Here is a 24,460-nt window from a genome sequence, read left to right on the forward strand (position 1 = left end):
GCCTCCAGTATACTATTTTATAATCATATGCCACTTAACCTGGGGGTGGTGGTGGTGGCGGCACTCAAAATTTAGCAAAAACAGTAAACAGTAGTGGATCACCTGACAGGTACCCAACTTTCTTTTTAATTTCTGAAAACATTTTGGGCTTTTTTTTTTTTTTTTTTTTTTTTTAATTACATGTAAAGAGTAACAGTATTTCTTTTTTTCTTAATAGATTGCAGTATTCATTGCATGTACTTTTTTTTAAGTTTTTATAAAAAAAAAAATTTTAAAGCATACTATTTGTTTTACACCATTTATTTTCATAAAACAAACAATTTAATTCTGCTAAAAATTGCAAAAATGTTTTACACATAAAAAAAGAAACTCTTGTTTTTTCTATTTTCCAGTTTAAAAGACCTCTAAATGGGTGAAATTTATTGAAAATTAAAAAAACATATTACATATATTCAATACTGTTAGTTATTTCTGTTTTCAGGTTTATTTCAAAATTTATTTATAAGTTAGGATACTTTACAGTGCATGAAATTTGAAATTGTGTATCTTGCTTCTCGCATTGTAATGACCATCATGGGAGAATATTGAACTTCAGTTTATCATATTTATTATGTGAAAAAAAAATAAATTTTCAAAAACAACTTGGGTAAGACTGCAGATATTTATTGAACTAGTAGGAGAAGGAAAACATGTAACCAGAAACTAAACAAAAATAGCATTGTCACTTTTCCAGTACCACACTACTCATCAAGCTAAATGCTTGCAGAGATGGTGGCAGGTCACCTCATAGGTAATATGAGTGGCAGGTGCTCCTCATATGTAATTTCTGTCATGAAAACCATAAAAAAAATAAAAATTTGGCTCAAAACCGTTTTCAATCATTGGTTAATGGTTAACACAGGAAGGTTATTTTGAGGGTCATCAGGTGACTTTCCATGACCACCATAACGTGCCTCACCCCATCCTTTTTATGCTCATTGTTCTCTCCATATTCAAATTCTGCATCTTCTTTGTCAGAGTAGTGCCTATTCCTATAATGCATTTGATGTCAACTTAAGTCCTTGTGCACTTCAAATTTATTTACTATACTTCTAGATTTAGTGTATAAACAAGAATAAGCATGCCTGTTTGTGCTCTAAGTACCTCTAATACTGCGAGTATATGTTCTTGTCTCATGATGACCATCAGCAGGCATTGTAATCCCTCGTACTTCAACAAAGAACAGGAATAAGGATTTTTTTTTTCATGAATGTGAATGCAAAGGAGGACAAATTTAATCAAATCAGCCTTTTCATAATGGATGTGGCAAAAATAATCCTGCTGATGTTGCTGGTGAATTGAACAGGTAATTCACTGTGATCTTTACAGATGAAAGAAGACCCTTCATAGTGAGGAGAGCCTGTACAAGTAAGGCTGAGCATTATGAAATAAGCAATATTTAAAATACAGATGATTATTTATTTAGAAAATCTTTTGAGCCTAAAGTCTAGTAAGGCTCCTGGAGTTGATGATGTCCACTAATCTTGAAGAGGCAGTTAATTGAACAATTAAGGTTAATTATGATGACATCATTCAAGTTTGTGGAGACCCTTCAGGATTAGAGAAGTGCCAGTGATCACCAGTACCTAAAAGCATAAAAGTGAAGCGAGTACAGATCAGTCAATCTGACTTTGGTGATAGGGCAAATCATAGAGGCAATGATAAAGAGTAAATTACATAAATATAGAATGCAATTCTGACAGCAACAGAACACAGTATTATTAAGGGAAAATCATGTTTAATTAACCTGTTAGCTATTTTGACACAATTACTCATGAACTGAATGTAGGAAATAATTTGAACATTTATTTGAATTTTAGCAAAACATTTGAGTCAATTCTCATCAGAGGTTACTGTATAAGCTGGAACATGTTGGAATCACAGGTTAAACTCTAAGATGGATCACAGTGTGGCTTCAGGGCACAGTGCTGTGGGATATGATTAATGGTTACACTTCAGATTGGTCTAATGTTAGAAATTGTATCCCCGAGGATTGGTTGTTGGACTATCTCTCCCCCTCCCATATGAGGCAGTTGTAAGACCACTTTGAATACTCTGCTATCCACGTTTGGAGACAGCACCTAAAACACCTAAGAAATAAAAATCTAACCAATCTTCTTGAAAGAGTCCAAAGATCAACTTGCTTGATGAGATATGCAGAAGGTACCCATATGAAGAAAGACATTGAATATGTGAGCTATACTTGAAGTATATGGCCCTAATATATATTCATATATACAGGCTGTCCATAAAGTCCTTGTGTGCTTTAAGACCACAATAACTTAGGTTCAAAATAAAAAGATAAAAGAGACACAAGATAAAAACAATTTTCAAAATGTATTGGAAAGATAATTTATTCTAGAATTTAGATTATGTAATTATAAGATTCATTGTAATCCTCCTCCATCATTTCTGATATGAAGTGTAGTGTGATTTTGTAATTCCATAAAAATGTTCTCCAGTTGTGTTTCAGTTATAGTATTAATTGCATTTGTGACCCTAGTATGAAGATTGTTTAACAATTAAAAAACAAAATTAGAGTAAATTAAATAATTATTTTCATCCATATAAACTAGAATAAATTACTTTTCCAGTGCATTTTACAGATTGTTATTTCATATAGAAACCTAAATTATTGCAGTTTTAAAGTAAACAAGGACTTTATGGACACCCTATATGTGAGAGCTTAGCAATCAAACACCTTATACGCAACCTTGTTGATGTCTGAGAGGCGAAATTAAAATGAATGAAGGCAAAATTTCGACTTTTATAAATGATTCCAGAACTAGGGGCCATAAATTCAAAATACAAGACTAAAATTTTATTTAATATGCTGCAAAAAAAGTATTTCTACACAGGCTTGTAAATTGCAAAAAGAAAAAAATTTATTTTATTGATACTTATTAGAAGGTACAAAGTCCTTGGCCCAGTAACATCAATTTACAAAACTGGCAGTACTGGGCCAAGTAAAAAAATTGACTCTTTTGGTTATCAGGTCCTCTATGGAATCTTTCTTTGGGTCAAACGGAATGCCAGAATGCCGGAATGTCAAACGGAATATATATATATATATATATATATATATATATATATACACACTTCTTAATATACAAAGTTAAATAATAATTTACAGTTTGAAGGCTTTTATCCTAATTCATTTATATTTATTCTTATTTTATTATTAATTTCATTTTTATTTTCCAAATTAATGTAATTTTATTTTTTATTTTTCATAATAATTCCATTTTGTTTTATTTTCACATTATTAGGTTTTCTTTAGTTATTTTATTTTATTATCCATTTCAACTGCATCCTACATAAAATTTATTGAAATGTAGTAACTTTACATAGCTATCCTTTGAGCTTAACTTCAGTCCCAGGTTATCTAAATTGCTGTTGGCTTTAATCTCCACCCAGATAAACCCCTTTGGGTTCCCAAGAATTTTCATTCATTTCTTGCATGTACTTCAGCATGGTTGAAGGTATCCACACACTGCTGTTTTACTAATAGGCATCAGGTAAGACAAATTAATTCCTATATTTCAAACAGTTCTCCTATATATATTTATTAAGCAGTCTTATGTATTTAATTATACATTCAAGCATAAAAGTGAGGTACTGTTTCAATGGAGGTATTGAAATAGTATGAGAAAACAATTCTCTGCATTGTGTTTTTCTGCCGTTACTGCCTGGGGTCAATATTCTTCCTCCTTTGACAGTTCCAGAGCCAAACTAAAATAACTAAATTTCATTTATATTTGAATCACATTACGTAATCAATGAATCCATTAAAACACAAAGGAGCTGATGCAACTGATTTCAAAACTATTTGGTTCCATCATCATGCAACAGTAGAGGCCCCGGGTTCCAAGCATTTCTTTGGCCAAGCAATTATTGTGCATTTATAGAGTGTTTTTCTTTGTTTTCTATCGCACTTATTAAAATTTTCTGTTAAGTAACTCTAATTTCTTAAAAGAAATAAGAAGAGAGCCCAGAAGAAGGAAAGCACCTTTTTCTTTAATTTAGCTAGCCTTTCTATCTGTACTAACCATCACCTGGGTGGTAAAGAGAAACCCCCAGGGCCAAAAGGAGCCATCATGGATAAAAAAAATTATCCTACCTTAGAGCCTTAGCAATTATTGTGCATTTATAGAGTGTTTTTCTTTGTTTTCTATCGCACTTATTAAAATTTTCTGTTAAGTAACTCTAATTTCTTAAAAGAAATAAGAAGAGAGCTCAGAAGAAGGAAAGCACCTTTTTCTTTAATTTAGCTAGCCTTTCTATCTGTACTAACCATCACCTGTGTGGTAAAGAGAAACCCCTAGAGCCAAAAGGAGCCATCATGGATAAAAAAAATTATCCTACCTTAGAGCTCAAGAACAGAAACCTACATTGGCCATGACAACAGTCACGACTTAAAAAATGATAATCCAAAGAGACAGAAGACTAATCAGATGTAGTAACCCTGCCCATCATTTTGAATTTTCCACTCCCTCACTAGTCAGCCTATGAGCAAACTGTCTCCCTTCATAATACAAAAACATCTGGAAGGTATTGCTGGATCCCCTAAGACTGTTAAGACACTGCATACAGAAGATGTATTAGTGAAAACTATGAACCACAGGAGAAACTTTTACAGCTTACAAATTTTGCTGGCATTCCAGTAAAAATCTCCTCACACAACCTTAAATTCATCTAAGGGTGCCATATCCAGTTGGGACCTTTTAAATGTCACAGAGGAAGAAATAACCCAAGAGCTACAGGAACAAAATATAATTGAAGCAACATGTATGATGACTAAAAAAGATAATCAACTTATACCAATCAGAAATATTATTCTCACCTTCAATACACCCAACTTACCCTCCTCTGTAAAAGCAGGTTATTTACTTTGCCGCATTCGCCCTTACATTCCCATCCTTTAAGATGTTATAAATGCCAAAGGTATGGCCAATCACAAACTGTATGCAGAGGAGTTCCTGTCTGTCCCAATTGTGGGTCCTCAGATCACATACAAAGTGACTGTATGACTACAAAAATGACCTGCCCAAATTGCAAAGGTGCATATTCCAAGCAAATCCTGCATATTCCAAGACATGCTAAAAATGGAAAACTGAGAAAAAACTAGTAAAATACAAAGTTGAGAACAAAGTCAGTTACCAAGAAGCGAGAAAACTAGTTGCACCTACTATAAACAAAAATATTGCCTGTGCCAGTGTATAAAAAAAGTATCAAACAGTCTCCACTCAAACCAATGTCACAGTTCCCACTAATAAATCAATTTCTGATTGGGCTAGAAAATCCTCTCTGAGCAACAATCAAGTATATGTAAGCAACAACCCAAACTCTTAGACCAGGCAAATAATACTCCTCTGACAATACCAGCGACATTTCCTCCTCTAATGAGTGTAGCCACATCCCATATTACAAACTCAAATGTAATGGAAAATATTTAGGACACAACCATGGACACAGATGGCACATTTATACAGGAAGATCCTATTTTAGAAATCTATGCTGAAAATGAAATGGACACTGGTCGGCCAATTTTCTCCAAAAAAGATAAACCAAAATTGGAATGTCATAAGCTAATCACCTTCAAAAAACAGTCAGAATCAGCTCCATCAACTAAAAACAAATAATGCCTTGTATTTTACAATGGAACTGCAGAGGCTTTCGTTGCAACACAGACGATGTCCAAGATCTAATTAGGCATTATTCTCCAGTTGCCCTTTGTCTTTGGGGAACGTACCTAACCTCGCAAATTTCTCCTTCGATGAAGGACTGTTGCCTTTATCAAAGAGATTGAAATACAGCTAATGCTGCCCATGGTGGAGTGGCAATCCGAGTAAATTCAAAGATCTCAACTAAACATATCGTACTTCACACGGAAATAGAAGCTGTTGCTATTTGTATAACTCTCCATATTACAATAACAGTAGTCTCAGTCTACCTACAGCCAAACCATACTTACTGTTTAAAAGATCTTTCTTCATACAGATATCTCCACCTCTCTGTATGTTAGGAGATTTCAAATGGCACCCTTATGGGGGCGATCATAAATTAGATAGACGAGGTCGACCCATTGAAAGCTTTTTAGAGGCACTACACCTTGTCATACTCAGTACCGGCATACACACACTCACATTCAGCTCCCAACTGGACATACCTCAGCAATAGATCTCTCCATTTGTTCTCCAGTACTGGTCCCAACCATGGAGTGGTATGTTGTTAATGATCCTATGGGCAGTGATCACTTCCCAATTGTATGCAACATATTAATAGCACAGACTCCTCTAACTCAACCCTGAAGGAAATGGAAATTTGTCTGAGCAAACTGGGCAAAATTCCAGTCATCAATATCCTTTGATGGGGAAATAATCCGTCTCCAGCCTATTGATGATGTTGTTATTTGGTTTTTAGGAGCATTAGCAACTAAGGCCATATTGCTCCTGGGATATGCGGTGGTCATTCCCTGATCCCTCTGCATCCTCCATATTTGATGGTCATGGGCTCAAACCCCTGTCTAATCAAGAAGCATGTGCTACGTGCTGCTGCTGCTGCTTCTGTCCACCTGGCTACGGAGGCGCCAGTATTGTTCATGATGTGACAGATTACATCACGTCACATCTCCCAAATGTTGCCAAAGACACAATACCACTATCAAATACCCCGGGTCGAAAGCATTACAATTATTGGTGGAAAGAGGAATGCACAAAAGCAAAGAATAAAGCCTGGAATTTGTTTGTACAATATCCAACCACAGCCAATCTTATAAATTATAAGAAGTCGAAGGCAAAAGAACGTTTCATATAAAGGCAAGCCAAAAAAAAAAAAAAAATCCTGGACCCATTTTGTGCCCCAGCATCAAAGTAACACTGACAGCAAAATATTTTGGAAAAAAATTAGACAGCTTTCAGGTAAGTTTCCAACCATATCTTCTCCAATCCTCTCCTGGAATGGGCAAGATCTGTCTAGTCCCTTGGATATAGCTAATGCTTTGGGCAATACTTTTGCCGAAATCTCAGCAGCATCAGCTTATACTACATCTTTCCAGTGAATTAAAAACAGTACAGAACAGCATTCTATTAACTTCCAAACTACCCTCATTCTACCACATAACAAACCTCTGAATATTCTGAACTTTTGCATGCCATTAGAACAGCCTACAATGATGGTGCTGCCGGACCAGATGGGATCTATTACATCATGCTGCAACATCTTGATGACAAAGCTTTACACCTCCTTCTGCTCTTTTACAACCATATTTTTTTAGAAAATGTTTATCCAGCTTCTTGGCATCATTCTATTGTTTTCGCATTCCTAAAGCCTGGAAAAGATCCATCCAACCCCCATAGCTATAGACCAATATCTCTCTCAAGCTGCCTCAGCAAAAGCCTTGAAAAAATTGTCCATAGTTAGACTCATCTGGATCATTGAGTCAGAACATCTAATGAGCCATAGTCAAAGTGGCTTTCAAAAAAACGAGTCATGCTTTGATCTCATGATCAAGGCTGAATTGTCCATTCAGAATGCCTTCGTTAAACACCAACGTCGTAATGGTTTCAATAGATATAGAGAAGGCATTTGACACCACATGGCTGCATGGCATACTTTGTGATCTTTACTCTCTCTCTGTCTACGTGGCAACCTTCCCAATTTGTTTAGAATCTTCTACATTCTAGATCATTCCAAGTGCAATACCAACATGCCCTCTCTCAAACTTTCATTCAGGAAGAAGCTGTTTCACAGGTATCAGTACTCAGTGCTATTCTTTTTGCTCTTAGAATAGATTCTATCACTAAAAACAGCTCCCAAACACAGTTAAGACTTACCTTTATGCAAATGACCTTTCCATCTTCTGTCATTTCCAAAACATGAGATCTATTGAATGACAGCTTCAGATATCAATTAATAAAATACAACAATGGGCCAGCCTTAACGGCTATCGACTCTCTCAGCAGAAAACAGTTGCAATCCATTTTTGTAGACAACAAAAACTTCATCCTGAACTTCAAATTTTCAATGTCTCCATTCCAGTCACTACTACCATCAGATTTCTAGGATTAATCCTTGACAAATTAAATTTCTTAGACCATATTAAAAATGTACGTACTTACTGTATAAAAAAATTTAAATATACTCAGAACTTTATCCTCCTTAACATGGGGTGCAGTTGCACCTCCCTGCTTCAGCTATACAAGACATTAATCAGATCCTGTCTTGATTAAGGTGCTCCTGTCTATGATTCTGCCAGAGCAAGTGCACTGTGCTGGCTTGATCCAGTTCAACACAATGTGGAAGTTGATAGCTTAAATAAATTCAAAGAACAACTATACAAACTTTTGGACTGAAATGGGAAGGGTGTGTGGGGTTTTTTTTTTTTTTTTGTTAATTCTGTATAAGCTTGCTTGCTTGCTTTCTTGCATCATATGCCTGTGCTAATGCTAATGTCTTATTCCAGAAATATCAGCAAACATTGCACAAATTGCACATTTTCTTAGACCATGATTCGTAGGAGAATTGCCTCCTCCGGTTCCCCACTGAGCCACAGCACTCCCACTACTTTGGGCTCATTGCTTTGCTGCTCTAGTCTGGGGCAGCAATTTAATTGATCAACAAGTGTAGTATTGCCAATTAATCAATTTAATTGATTAATTGGCAACACTACACTAATCTAACTAATACCAAATGCATTGATAATGTATTACACTATCAAGTTTTACAATTGCAGTTTTAAATTAGTTATATCCTTACTAAAATGTTACTAATTCAAATCAAATGGGACTATGAAGCCCAATAAGTCCTATTATTATAATAATCTTAAATTATAGGAGAAAACCTCTTACCTTTTTAGTAGGACTGTTAATCTCTCAACACTCAATCACGAATGATTATAATATGAACTTACCCCCCCACCCATGCATGGTCATAAATAAATCAAATTAAAATAGCTATTAATTAAAATAATCATGCCTTAAACTCTCATATCACGTCAAGAGAATTGGAAAGAATTATGGAAAGGCGGCGGCCACCAACCAACAACGCATGCCAACATGAGAATTGAAAAACAATTGTTGCAAAAATCTAAAAATGACAAAACAAATAAATATCCATTAATTCACACATAAATTAAACTTTAAAATTTAATTGTTTTTCAATTCTCATGTTGGCATGTGTTGTTGGTTGGTTTTTTTGGTTGGTTTTCCAATTCCCTTGACGTGATATGAGAGTTGAAGGCATGATTATTTTAATTAATAGCTATTTTAATTTGATTTATGACCATGCACAGGGGGGGTAAGTTCATATTATAATCATTCGCTATTGAGTGTTGAGAGATTAACAGTCCTACTAAAAAGGTATGAGGTTTTCTCCTATAATTTAAGATTACTAAAAAGTAAAATTCCATAGCTAAAAACAAAAATATATATGCCTAACAAATGATTAGAACCTTCAGTCTACTTAGTTATCATAACTGAACCCTATTATTCCACTGCACTACTAGTTACATGTTACATGTTTGATATTCAGATCAAAACAACTATACAATAACAGTACAAATAATAAGTCGTAATTTACAAAATCACTAGCTAAATTTAAAAATAAGCTAACACATGTGGCTAAGACTATTAAGTTATTTATTAGACACAATTAAACCAATAATAAAACACAATTTAACATGTTAATTAATCAAAAACAGTAAAAAGTTTAGAAAAACTTATCTGTTTCCACGAGCTCAAAATCCAAAAAGCATAATACAGAGAGGTGTTTTTTCCTCATACTATTTTGTTGAAATAGTACCCAATTTCTGTATACATTTTGTTACATTGGGTCCATGCAGCTCATACTATGTGTGAGCTGCAAGGACCCAATGTAATTTTGTGCTTTTATTATTCACATAATGAAAGTTATGTATAATATCAGTTTTTTTTTTTTTCAAACACTACTTGACTGTTCATTTAGATTCAATGCGTTGTTTACCACTTGACACAAAATCCCTCATTGAGGCTACCGGTTTTCTTATAAGGGAACGAATAGTTCCAAAACCAGTAACAACAGTGCCTTTGGGTTTTTAATTAATAACAAATTTGCCTGTTGGGTAATGTTATTCATTAAAAATGAAATTATTTCCTTTAGGTCAACAAATATATTCATTTCTAAAAGAGCCTAAGCTCAAACTTCATATCACTATCACAGGAGGGAAATATTTTTACCATGTAGTATTGGCAGAAAAGTGTTATTTTCTCATACTAATTATGCATGTTATTAATTTGATTTTGATGTGCATTTAGTTAATCAGTTTTATTCTTTTACTGACTCATTCATATTACTCTGTTATCTTAATTTTACCCTCCCCCATTTGATCCAAAGAAGTATTTCATAAAGGATCCAAAACATAGTCTATAATAAAATTTTAGTAAATTGAGAGTTGTAAATCAAGGGCTTTGTACCTTCTAGCATGTTCCAGTTAAACTGGAATTTTGTTATCAACATATGAGTTGAGTGTCTCCTCGTTTAAAATACTTCAACAGATCCCACATAATGTCCTTCAGTAATTATATTATTAAATTTATTATAGTTTATTCTTAGTTGTTTCATCAAAATTAAAGATTCCAGTACACCATTCCTGGAGATTACAGATCTGAATAATTTTACCCATGGTTATATTATTATGTATGCTAGGTTTTTGATAAATTTTTCTTCGGAAGGGAAGGAAAAAAAAAAAAAAATCTTGTTTTTACAATCCTTTAGGAATCTGCAGTTACTCCTACTGAAGATGTTGATGTTATTTCAAGATCATCTAGCCTTCATTCGAGCATCACATCATCTTCTTCACAAGAGTATGTTGACTTTTTTCTGATGAGGAAATTTTACTTATAAAAATTGTGTATAACTTTTACAGATTTAAAATGCTGTTTATTAGAAATTAGACTTGAGAGTGGGAGAACAATTCTAGTTAAAACTGGGTTTACATTGTTAAGTAAAAACTGTCCTACAAAAAATTATATTCCACAAAGTTCTGTACTCTATAGTAAACTAGGTAGTTTTGAAGAGAGCGAGTAAAGAATATTACTGATATTTTCAAAGAAAAAAAAAAAATAAGTATTTAGCTTAATGTTTCATGAATTGAATTCCCACAGATAAATGTTTTTAGTTTTAAAAAGAGTTTCACCCCAGCAAATGGTGATGTAAAATTACCATTTTAGTGTATTTAGACAAAAAATGTAAAATATTTACATTTATATATATATATAGGGTGTCCAAAAATACACGGCATAACTTCAGGAATGAGTTCCACATATGTAGACAATAAAAATATTTTATATCAACATAGTTCCGGAAATGCTTGGTTCCCAAGTTATTAACTGGAATGTCTTATCTCCTGCAAATGATTTCCTTCATCAAAAGGTACTGAGAGGATCTGGTGGTTTTCCATTCCAACCATGTACTCAAATCAGGAGCAAGCGGATATGCACTTTATGTACGGTTTGGCAGACGGCAATGCTCTGGAGGCTCATCGATTGTACCATGAAAGGTTCCCAGAACGAAGATGTCCAGACAGGTAAACGTTTGAAGGTATCCATCGCCACTTTTGCGTACATGGGACCTTTACACCTCCTGCTGCCGACAGAGGATGACCAAGATCTACGACTCCTGAAGTAGAGGAGATTTTGGATGTTGTGCATACCACTCCTGGAATCAGCACACGCAGAATAGCAAATGCAACTGGCTGTTCAACGCGTTCGACTATTTGGAGAGTGTTGCGAGAACACCAACTGTATCCTTACCATATGCAACAGGTACAGGCCTTGTCACCAGCAGATTACCCTGCACCAGTAATGTTCTGCCAGTGATTCTTGCAGCAGTGTGGTACAACTCCTCACTTTCCTGCCTTAGTGATATTCACAGATTAGCATTAGCATTAGTAGAGGCATTTGATGCAAGAAAGCAAGCTTATGCAGCATCAGCCAAAAAAAAAAAAAAAAAAAAAACCACTTCCACTTCACCCCTCTGTTCGTTCCAAATACCTGTCCAGCTGAGCCTTAAACTTATTTAGGCTATCAACCTCCACCACAAGGGATGGCAGTCTGTTCCACCAACCAACCACCCGCTGGCTAAAGGCAAATTTCCTCACGTCTATCCTACATCTGTCTTTCCTCAATTTGAATTTATGCCCTCTCAGGTGATTTTTCTGAGCTAGAGGAAGAATCCCATCAGCATTGAGCATGCTTAAACCATTCAAGGCTTTATACACCTCTATCAGATCACCTCGCTGGTGCCTAGTCTCCAGACACTGTAATTTGCAAAACTTAAGGCTTTCTTCGTAAGAGCACCCCTTTGCTCCATTCACTAATCTTGTTGCCCTTCTCTGTACTCGTTCCAGCAGCTCTACATCCTTCTTGAAATGAGGCCTCCAGACCTGTATACAGTACTCTAGGTGTGGCCTGACCATTACCTTATACAATGGAATAATCACCTCCTTATCCCTGCTGGAAAAATTCCTGTATATCATTGACAATACTCCATGAGCTACTCTTGCAGCCCGTCTGCACTGCTCAGAGAACTTCATATCTGCCTGCACAACCACCCCCAAGTCCCTGTCATTCTCTACCACTGTCAGTGTAGTACCACAGAGTTGATACGTTGCTCTGGGGTTGCTGTTTCCCATGTGTAGTACTTTACATTTGTCAATGTTAAACTTCATTTGCCACCTCTCAGCCCATCTGCTCAACCTTTCCAGATCCTGTTGCAGCAGCATAGTGTCAGTAGTGTCCTTGACAACCCTGCCAACCTTTGTATCATCTGCAAACTTGGACATTAAGCTTGATATACCATCATCAATATCATTTATAAATACAGAAAACAATAATGGACCCAACACTGAGCCCTGAGGGACTCCACTAATAACATTAGTCCACGATGAGCAGTGTCCATTGATTACCACTCTCTGTCTTCTCCCCCTCAACCACCCCTTTATCCATAGCAGCAATTTGTCTCCAATGTCACACTGCTCCAATTTGTGTAGCAGTCTTCCATGTGCAACAGTATCAAAAGCCTTTCTAAGATCCAAGTATATAATATCAAAGTTATTCCCTGCATCCAGTTCTTTTGTGACTGCATCATAATATCCAATCAAGTTGGTCAGGCAAGACTTCCCCTTAACAAAACCATGCTGTGTCTGAGCTATAACTGAAGTCTTGTCTAAATGATCCTGCAGTGCTTCTTTAACCAGTGCCTCCATTAATTTTCCTGGAACAGAAGTTAAGCTCACAGGTCTATAATTACTTGTGTCAGCCTTTGATCCTCCTTTGTGAATTGGGGTCACATTTGCACATTTCCAGTCTATGGGTACCTCCCCTGAGTCCAAGGAAGCTCTCATAATTATGGCTAAGGGTTTGCTTACTTCCTTTGCTGCATCCTTTAATATAACTGGATAGATCCCATCCACCCCGGGTGCCTTTCTTGTGTTTATCTTCAACAGTTTCTCCTCCACTTTACTCCCAGTTATTTCAAGATTCTGTAGCTTGCTGCTAGAGTTGAATACACCTCTGGCATTCCCCTTGCTGAATAACTCCTCATGTGTGAATGTCGATGCAAAATATTCATTTAGTTTGTTAGCTACCTGAGCAGGATCATCAACAGTTGACCCATCAATATCAAGTGGACCAATCTGATTCATCCCCTTCCTTCTAGAGTTTACATAAGTAAAGAACTCTTTGCTGTTTTTCTTTGCATCCCTTGCCAAGGATTTCTCGTAATCTGCCTTCGCCTGCCTAACCTCCTTTGTAACTTGGTTGCATATCAACTTGTATCTATCATAGGCTTCTGTGTCATGTGTTAATTTGTAAGTATCCCTTGCATTTTTCTTCTCTGCCATATGCCTCATTAGTTCATCTGACATCCATTTTGGCCTAAACCTAGAACAATATTTCTTAGTTGGTATGTAAAGCCTAGTAGCTTCCAAGATAAGTTCTTTGAATGCTTCCCATTTTGAATTTGCTGTTGGTAACATCATCAGTTGGTCCCACTGTATAGAATTTAAATACTGTCTCAGTCCATCGTAGTTGCCTTTATGGAAGCAATAACCCTTCCCTTTACCCCTAATGGTAGTTACCTCTTTGAGTAAATCCCACTTCAGCACACTGTGATCACTGCCACCTAGTGGTTCATTTATCTTCAGATTCTTAATGCATGAAGAATCACTGCTGATAATCAAATCAAGAGTATTACTCCCTCTAGTTGCCTCCCGAACATGCTGATGTAGAAAACAATCATCCAATAAATCCACAAAAGCCCTGCTAGTGTGTGAGTAACCAGCCCCCAAATTCCAGTCAATATCTGGGAAATTAAAATCTCCCATTATAAGACTCTCTGTTTTACTGGCCCACTCTATATCCCTGTACAGTTCCTTATTATACTCATCAGAGTCATTAGGCCTATAGCACACTCCTACTCTCAATTTTGATCTCCCAATGCTTATGTCACACCAAACTGACTCAACACTGCACTGTCCGGCGATGTCGACTGGCTTCACTTCCTTGGTTTTTATGTGTTTCTTAACTAATAGCATAACCCCTCCCCCCTTCCTATCCTGTCTATCCTTTCTGTAGACGTTGTACTCCCCAAATTGCAGTTCTGCATCCCTTATATCTGTGTGACACCACGTCTCTGATATCCCAACAATATCTGCCTTCGATGTTTTGAGCAATACCTCAAATTCATCAAATTTATTTACTAAACTCCTAGCATTGGTGTACACGCAAGTATACCTGCACCTGTTTCTATTCTTAGCTACCCTAACACAACCCATGTGTTTACTTGTACCGCAATGGCTCCCAGCAGTCTCTGAAATACCATGCCTCTTGTTTTCCAGGCTTCATTCTAATAGAAGCAGTGCAAGAATCTCTTTCGCCTCTGCCAGTGGCTACTGTCAATCTATTGGTCTTTGTCTCCCCCCAAGCTAGCAGTTTTCCGACCCACCTAACACTGCCTCGATAGCATCAGCAAATATTCTTGCACCCTTTCTATTTAAGTGTATCCCATCCCTGTAGAAGCAATCTCTCCTGTTAACAAGTACAGTCCAGGCTGAAAAAAATTCTACCCCTTGAGCCTTGCACAATCTTTCCAGGGCCGAATTGATCGACAAGGCTCTCATCATATACTCCCTCCTATCGTGTCTGGGCAGAATTGCAGACACTTTCAAATTCAACCCTAATTCTCAGCTTTTTTTTCACAGTGACTTTTTTCAACAGTGACCTGTACTTGTTAAGTAATTCTGCCGGTATCCTACTCTTAATATTATTAGTGCCAACGTGTACAACTATATCACCTTTTGTGCCCTTAAAAGATGATATTCGCTCTACAACGTCATCAACCTTTGTCCCTGGTCCTGTTCCACCTATCTTTTTTACAAAGCATGTTCCCCGTTTCCCTGACAATAGAGTCACCAACAACTACTAGTTCCTTCGGGACCAGCGCATTCTGCCTTGGGGGTTGTCTCTGTGTCATGCGATGCCCAAGTGCAAGCTCTGGCGTTGATGTGGGCAGCTGAGAGCTTGATGGGCCCCTCAATTTAGTTTCTTCGAGGGCATCCACCCTGTCCTTCAAGCTCTCATATAGGTCCACAAGAACGCCGAGTTGTTGCTTGATATCGATACACTCCTTGCATCGCGCACACACAAAGACATCCCCCTTGGCAGTATCATGTCCCGTACCCGATTGCTCTGCAAACATCAAGCAAACAGTGCATTTTATAAGGCTGTGAGTCAGAGGACAACTGCCCCCCTCATTTCTGCTCTGAGCCACAGCACTTCCATTAGCTTGAGCCTTTTGCTTTGCCGCTCTGGTCTGAGTCATGATTCTATTAATTTATTAATTAATTATAATTAATTATGTTATGTTATTATGTTAAATATAATTAATTATATTACGTTTGTAATCTAAGTCATTATATGTATTTATTTAAACGTACAATTTAACTGCTAACGAAGTTCAACTAACGCTATCTAGTACGGTATATAACTATCGTATCACAAAGGCGGGAAAATTACGAACGGTACCGGAGTTGAAACACGTGGAAACCTTTACCGATACTTTTATGCAATTACAAGGCCGAGTAAAGAATAAATACACCAAATTAATCAGAAAATCACAAAATAATGTTATACTACTAAATTTAAATCAAAAGTTTTAGAAAAACAATAATTTCAAATCAATAAATAAGAAAAATCCATGAAGCACAGTTCACACAAGATGGAATCCAAAACTTTCACAATCAGCATGTATGGGCTGAGGAAAACCCACATGCAATTCTTCCATCACATCACCAACAGCGGTTCAGCCTCAACATCTGGGCGGGTGTTTTTGGTGATAAGTTATTTGGGCCCCATGTACTTCCAAACAAACTCACAGGGCAGGTGTACAGAAACTTTCTGGAAAACAATATGCCTGATTTCTTGGACGACACGCCACTGATCATTCGTCAACAAGCACACACTTCGTGCACAGTGGCGCTCCCACACATTTCAGCCATCTAGCCCGCAATTACCTGAATCGAAGGTTTCCTGGTTGGTGGATAGGCAGAGGTGAACCAACTGCCTAGCCTCCATGCTCACTGATTTAAACCCACTAGATTTATTCTTGTGGGTCCATTTAAAGTCATTGATGTATTCGACTCCGGTAGCTGATGTGGAAACTCTCCGCAATCGAATTGTGGCAGGTTGTAAGCAATACAAAACATGCCAGGAATTTGGCATCATCTTCGTGAGTCCATGAGACGTCGATGTTGAGGCCTGTATTCAGGCAGAAGGTGGACATTTTGAACAATTACTATAAGGTGATGTGAAGTGTCATAGACCGTTAAGTGTCATAGACAGACCTTCAAAACTCGGAAACCAAGCATTTCCGGAACTATGTTGATATAAAATATTTTTATTGTCTACATATGAGGAACTCATTCCTGAAGTTATGCCGTATATTTTTGAGACACCCTGTATAATCAGTGTTAGAGTGCTAGGTATCATTTATGTATATGTTTCCATTCATTGAAGCACTCAAAGTTTTTGTCTTTCAGAATGTCTTATAAGCAGCTTTCTTCCTGTTAATGTGACTGATCTGTTCAGCATAATTTAGCATCGGATTGTTAAAATCTGTAAATATTGCTTGTTGCAATATTTATGGAAGAAGGTATGCCACTATTCTTTTTTCACCCTGAATGCCAAGTGATTGGATTAATCCTAAACAATTTGTCTAAGTGCAACATATAAATAAGTTGAGTACAGAGAATAATTGCTCAGTTATTTAATTTTTGCTCCTCTAAGAAAAGAAATTTGCTCATTTAAAAAAAAAAAAAAGGACACCTTTCTTCTTATATGTACAACCAGCAAACTCACTAACCTCTCTTTATTGCTTGATTACTAGTAGTGCTACTCCTGTCTCCATGTGACAGGGGCAAATAATCTAAATCCATTCTCCTTGCGCTGAAAGGAGCAAAGACAAGATAACATTTTTCCACCTGTCTTTTTCCACCATGTTTCCACCATTTTTCCATCTTTCAACCAAAGAGCTCAAAACTCTGCAGCTGAAAATGAACTTTTCACAACCCACAAGGTTAAAAACAAACCTCCAACACAATTTTCTAGATTTCCTCGTTCTCTGCTCGCTGTCAAACCAACTTGTGAGTAACACTCTCTCCATTTTTGGTGAAAAAATCTTTTGAATCTGCTGCAAGTTCCTCCAGAATGATAAAAGAACTAATGCCCTTCTAGTAGAAACTCCTCAACCTAAGAATTCTAAAATACTACTAAAGCTTAACAGCATTTGGATACCCTTGAATACTATTACTGTAAACACCTGCAAAGATGTAATGACCGAATTGGATCTGTTAGCCATATCTGAAGAAGAAATTATTTATGAATTGTGTGATCAGAGAGTTATGCAGACAAAGAGAATCACGATAAGAAAATATGGTAATCTTATTCTGAATCAAAGCATTATACTTCTGTTTCGTTCTCCAAACTTGCCTTCCTCATTCTAAGCAAGCTATTTAAACTGCTGTATCTGGCCATACTTTCTGAAACACCATCAGATGCTATAAGTACCAGAAATACAGGCACTCCTAGGCAGCATGTAAAAGTGAATGTTTGTCTAATGTGTGAATCCAAGCAGCACATTCAGTCTGACTGCACTTCAGCATCTCCACATTACTTGAACTGTAAGAGTAGCTATCCAGCCAGTTCTAAAATATGTAAACTCTGGAAGCAAGCTAAACAAATTGCCTAAATGGTTTCAATGCACACCTCTACTACAGTTATATATTATATGGCATTTACAATACATAGCCACTTAAACAGATGTGTCAGTTCCAGAAGACACAGCTATTGCTGGCTCCGAATGACTAGAGCAATTACAAAGTGATTGCAGAGAGCCTTCTCTCATATATAAGCTTCTTTTGGAGACTATAAAATATATTAGTTTTTCCTGTTCCTTTTGCTCTTTGAAGTAAAGACTTTGACTTATTAAAAGAAAGGAAAGACACCTTTATTCTTATACAACTAACTTCTCTTATTGCTTTGTCCCTAATACCATCATTCCTGCTTCCATATGGCAGAGCCAGTAACCCAAGGGGAAAAGTTCTCACTTCTGTTGCTAAAAAAAGTAACCACAAAAAATGCAAACAACCAGGCCCATGGCCTACTAACCAGATGTCTAAACAACAGGACGTTTATATTTGCTAACAACCAGCATGCCTTTCCCATTTCTAATATAAAAATATTTATAAAAGATTGCCAAAAATGATTTGATACCTAAATTATACTAATTGAATATACAAATCTAAGTCATTCAGAATGATTGCTCCAGCTGACAATCTATGGAGGAATCTCAGTTAAAGTCATGCCTCATGCCACCTTGAATATTTCAGAGGGTATCTTAGCTGACTGGGCATTGTATGCAAATCTTATACCATACTGGGCGAGCAGGTTGTATCAGTGTGGGACTTCTTACATGTCACAGATGATAGAATTACTAGAGAAACCCCAGGGACTCACATCTGGTGAGTATGGGCTTGGCACACCCAGGGTCCTGAGCTGGATATCATCATTCTTCTCTTTTTTTGTTGATTCCTTCCTACTTCTCTCTCTCTCTCTCTCTCTCAGGGTACTCAAATTTTTTTTTTGGCTGGTGCAGCATAAGCCTCGGGCTTCCTTGCACCATATGGCTAGTAATAATAATAATAATAATAACTACAGAACCAAAGCATCATCCAGGGCAAAAAATTCCTGACCAAATAAGATTGTTTTTCTTATACCAATTGGAAATGTTATACTCAATTTCAATTTTCTTAATCCACCAGAAACAGCGAAGGCAGGCTACTTAAATTGTAAAGTACTACCATATATACCAAATTCTATTACATGTTTCAAATGCCAAAAGTATGAGCATTCATAGTATGCAAGGGATGTGCAATTTTTACTTCCTGCAGATCTGCAGAATATATCCATACAGCATGTCCCATAAAATACCAGCATGCAAACTGCAAATTTAACCATCCTGCATATTCAAAGGACTATGACATTTGAAGGGAAAGAACAAAAAAGATTCGAAAGTACAAAACCACTGTGTGCCTAGAAGCAATAAACAAGTTCTGTTAAGTGGAATCAAGTCCAAGACTGATCTTGAGGCTGATCTTGTTCAGTGTTGATGAGCTTCACAAGTGCTTTTGTATGTGTGGGAAGTAGCATGTCGAAGTCAGGTGCCTCCGTAGCCAGGTGGGAAGGAGCAGCAGTGCGTAGCACACGCTTCTTGATTAGACCGGGATTCGAGCCCCTCACCACCAAATACGGAGGATGCGGAAAGGTCAGGGAATGCCCACCGCATATCCCGGAGCAATATGGCCTTAGTTGCTAATGCTCCTAAAAACCAAATAAGAAACAAACATGTCGAAGTCACCACATACTATCATTTGAACTTGAGGAAAAAATGTTAGAGGGCTTATTGACTGATGACGTGAATTCTGTATGATAGTTTAAGATGCTGAAATAAACTATGTAATTGTGTGTGATTGATTATTTCAGTCTTTTCTGGATCATCCTTATATATATATATATATTATTTCTTGGCTGAAATTGGAGAGATCTTGGGGGTCTCCTGTTAGTGGTTATATATATAGCGGATGCTTGAAACTCGAGTTACATTATAGCTTGTTCTTGAATTTCGTAATTGGCCTTGATGGGCTGATATTAATCTGCACAATTCAGTTGTAGTCTGAAGATTTTCTTTTTTCTTCTTCCAGATCAGATCTTTTTATTTATAGAGTAGGCAGGACGAAAAGTACTGTTTCGAAGTACAGTAGAACGTCGGTTATCCGGAATAATTTGAAAGGCTGATCTTTCTTCTTTTTTTTTTTTTTTTATTAACAGTAGTACAGTGAGTGCCGGTTTTAGTGATCATGTTTGCAAATTGAATTTTGATTCTAATAAGTGAAAGATGAGTTTACTATCCATTTATAACAGATTGTGCAAACAAAAAGCCCAATAAACTGAGAACTGCAAATTGTTTTTATTGTTTTATGGTTGTGACCTCTAGAATTCTATGTGACCTTCAGAAATGTGCTTTAGAAAAATATCACAGAGACTACTGTGTTTTCTCGGAAACCATGAGTGAATTTCAGATTAGTTTAGCTCCAGATTTGGTAAGAATAATATCAGCCCAAAACTATGCGATTTACTATTTTTCTCATTTTTTTACTGTAAAATGTGAACAAAAAGAAAAGCATAGTTTTAACATTGCAACAAAGAATGGAAATTATTAATATAATTAAAAAGAGGAAAAATTTAGGAAATCTCTCCAAAGAGTTTAATGTAGGGACTTCAACAATTTACAACATCAAGAAAAATTCCAATGCTATAACAGGGAGGATCTAGCAGAAAAAAAAAAAAAAAAAAAGACAATGTCGAAACCTGAAAATGCCGCTTTAGAGAATGCACTTTATTTGTGGTTTCTTCAGAAGCAAAGTTTAGGTGAACCAGTGTCTGACTCAGTGTTGTGTGAAAAAGCATTGGATTTTAATCAAAAATTAAGTTTTTTTAATTTTTGATTTCAGCCAACCTGTGTTGCCTTAAAATTTTTGAGGCAACACAGGTTGGCTGAAAAACTTTAAACTGAGACATGGTGTACATGAACTAGATATTCAAGGCAAGAAACTTTCTGAAGACGAATCGGCAGCAGTGTCCTTGTAAGTTTGCTTCAGTTATAGCAAATTACGAGAAAGAAAACATTTATAATGTTGTTGAGATGGACTTATTATGGAAAGCATTATCGAGAAACCCCTAGCTACTAAAAGAGAAATGCCTGCACCAGGTTTTAAGATGAGAAAAGAGCGTGTAACATTGCGATGTGAGCAAATGTTACTGGGATGTGCAGATTGTCCATGCTTGTTATCAGTAAGTCAAAAAAACCGAGAGCATTTAAAAATCTTTCTAATTTTACTGTTTTGTATAAAAATCATAAAAATGCCTGGATGGATGTTTCTGTTTTCCGAGATCGGTTTATATTTTTTTTATTTAATTTAATCGTAGGTACTTTACGTAACCTTATGTTCGATTATCCTGAAAATTTGGCAATCCAGAAGAGGTCTGACATCAGTTATTCTGGATAACTGACACTCTAGTGTATTGGTGAGATGCTTGTTACAATGTGTGCAATTTAAGATCATTTTTGGATTCTTGTGTTTTACTGTGCTTCCTTTTTAATGGATTAATGAAGAGGATTGCAGTATGTGTTGCAATTAGTGATGATACTTTTATTCAAACAATATTAGCTCATTGTGCCATATGCTTTGTCTAGTGGTTCCTTGTGCCACAGATTATATTTCTGACATTATTTCTAATGTGTCATGTGAATTGTTATCCGGACATGTGATATGTTGATTGAGAATGACTAACTCAATTCTCTCAGCTTCTTTTATGACCTTGTAATTTGTGATCATTTGTGTATAACATGTGTGTAGTATGTATGTACTACGTATAGCAGAATTTTTTAGGGTTGACTTTGAAAGTGTCTGTGATTTTGCCCAGACACGATAGGAGGGAGTATATAGTGAGAGCCTTGTCAATCGTTCGGCCCTGGAGAGAATGTGCAAGGCTCGTGGGGTAGAATTTTTTCAGCATGGTCTGCGCTTGTTTAACAGGAGGGATGGGATACACTTAAATAGAAAGGGTGCAAAAATATTTGCTGATGCTATCGAGGCAGTTTTAGGTGGGTTAGAAAACTGCTAGCTTGGGGGGGGATGCACAGACTAAAAGATTAACAGTGGCCGCAGGCAGAGGCGAAAGTGATTCTTGCATTGCTTCCGTTGGAATAAGCAGCAGCCTGGAAACCAAGTTGTTCGAGATTTCCAGGAGTGCTGGGAGTCATAGTGGAACAAGTAAATACATGGGCTGAGTTAGGGTAACTAAGAGTAGGAATAGGTGCATGTATATTTGCATGTACACCAATGCTAGAAGTATAGTTAATATATTTGATGAGTTTGAAGTGTTGCTTAAACCATCAAAGGTGGATATTGTTTTGATATCAGAGATGTGGTTTCGCTCAGATATAAGCAGTGCAGAATTAGAATTTGGGGAGTACAATGTGTACAGAAAAGATAGACAGGACAGGAAGGGAGGAGGGCTTATGCTGTTAGTTTAGAAACACACAATAATGAAATGTTGAGTCAGTGTGGTGTGACATAAACATTGGGAAAGAGAAAATGAGAGTAGATGTGTGTTATAGGCCTAATGAATCTGATGAGTATAATGAGCAAGTGTGCACAGAAATAGAGTGGGCCAGTAAATCAGAATGTCTCATAATGGGTGATTTTAACTTTCCAGATATTGACTGGAACTTGTGGGTTGGTCACTCACACACTAGCAAGACTTTTGTGGATTTATTGGATGACTGTTTTCTACAACAATGTGTTCGAGAGCCAACCAAATGGAGTAATACCCTTGATCTGATTATCAGCATTGATTATTCATGCATTAAGAATTTACAGATAAAATAACCACTAAGTGACATTGATCACAGTGCGCTGATGTGGGATTTGCTCAAAAATATAACTGCCATCTAGGGTAAAGGTGCTTTTGCTTTCGTGAAGGTGACTACGGTGATCCCAGATAGTTTTTAAATTCTATACAGTGGGATAACTGTATAGAATTTAATTCAAATTCACCGTTGGTAACTGATGTTACCAACAGCGAATTCTAAATGGGAAGCGTTCAGGAACTTAATCTTTTATGCTACTAGGCTTTTCTTACCAACTAAGAAATACAGTTCATGGTTCAGGCCTAAATGGATGTCAGATGAATTAATGAGGCTCGTGGCAGAAAAGAGAAATGCATGGGATGCATCTAAATTATCAGGTGAAACAAGCCTATGGCAGATATAAGCTAGTCTATAATCAAGTCACAAAGGAGGTTAAGCAGGCAAAGGCAGATTACGAGAAATATTTGGCAAAGGATGCGAAGAAAAACAGCAGAGTTCTTTACTTATGTAAACTCTAGAAGGAAAGGGATGAATCAGATTGGTCCACTTAACATAGATGTTTTGACTATTGATGAGCATGCTCAGGTAGCTGATAAACTGAATGAATATTTTGCTTCTGCATTCACGCATGAGAAGTTATTCAAGGAGGGGAATGCCAGAAGCTTAACAAACTCTAACAGAGAGCTAAGCGTTTTTTTAACAACTGAGAGCGAAGTGGAGGAGAAATTGTTGAAATTAAACATAAGGAAGGCACCTGGGGTGGATGAGATCTATTCAGTTGTATTAAAGGGGACAACAAAGAAAGTAAGCAAACCTTTAGCCATAATTATAAGAGCATCCTTGGACTCAGGGGGAGGTCCCCATGGACTGGGCATGTCAAATGTATCCCCAATTCACAAAGGGGGGTTCAAAAGGCGACAAAAGTAACTATTGACCTGTTAGTTTAATTTGTGTTCTGGGGAAAATAATGGAGTCACTGTCTAAAGAAGCATTGCAGGATCATCTAGATAAGACTGCAGTAGTAGTTAAGACACAGCATGGGTTTGTTAAAGGGAGATCTTGTCTGACCAATTTGATTGGATATTATGAAGTGGTCACAGAGGAACTGGATTCAAAGAATAATTTTGATATCAATACTTGGATTTCAGGAAAGCTTTTGATACTGTTTCAAATGGAAGATTGCTGTACAGATTAGAGCAGTATGGCATTATGGGCAAGTTGCTACAATGGATAAAGGGATGGTTGAGTGGGAGACAACAGAGAGTGGTAATCAATGGACACTGCTCTTCATGGACTAATGTTATTAGGAGTTCCCCAGGGTTCGGTGCTGGGCTCAATGTTGTTTTGTGTATTCATCAGTGATATTGATAAAGGTATATCAGACTTAAAGTCCAAG

General features: G+C 36.8%; 1 protein-coding gene across 4 annotated transcripts in view; it reads left to right on the forward strand.

Annotated features, from left to right (window-relative positions):
* The window catches only part of unc-104 (kinesin family member unc-104), a 1,041,320-nt gene that overhangs the window by 895,074 nt on the left and 121,786 nt on the right, over window positions 1-24,460 (forward strand). For all 4 annotated transcript variants that reach the window (XM_090382707.1, XM_090382708.1, XM_090382709.1 and 1 more), the window contains one exon: window positions 10,792-10,880. In XM_090382707.1, the coding sequence (XP_090238833.1) occupies window positions 10,792-10,880 (89 nt within the window). The remainder of the gene's footprint in view (window positions 1-10,791; window positions 10,881-24,460) is intronic.

This window comes from Mastigoproctus giganteus, chromosome 10 (genome assembly GCF_048544385.1).
Source record: "Mastigoproctus giganteus isolate SK-2022 chromosome 10, ASM4854438v1, whole genome shotgun sequence".
NCBI classification, from domain to species: Eukaryota; Metazoa; Arthropoda; class Arachnida; order Uropygi; family Thelyphonidae; genus Mastigoproctus; species Mastigoproctus giganteus.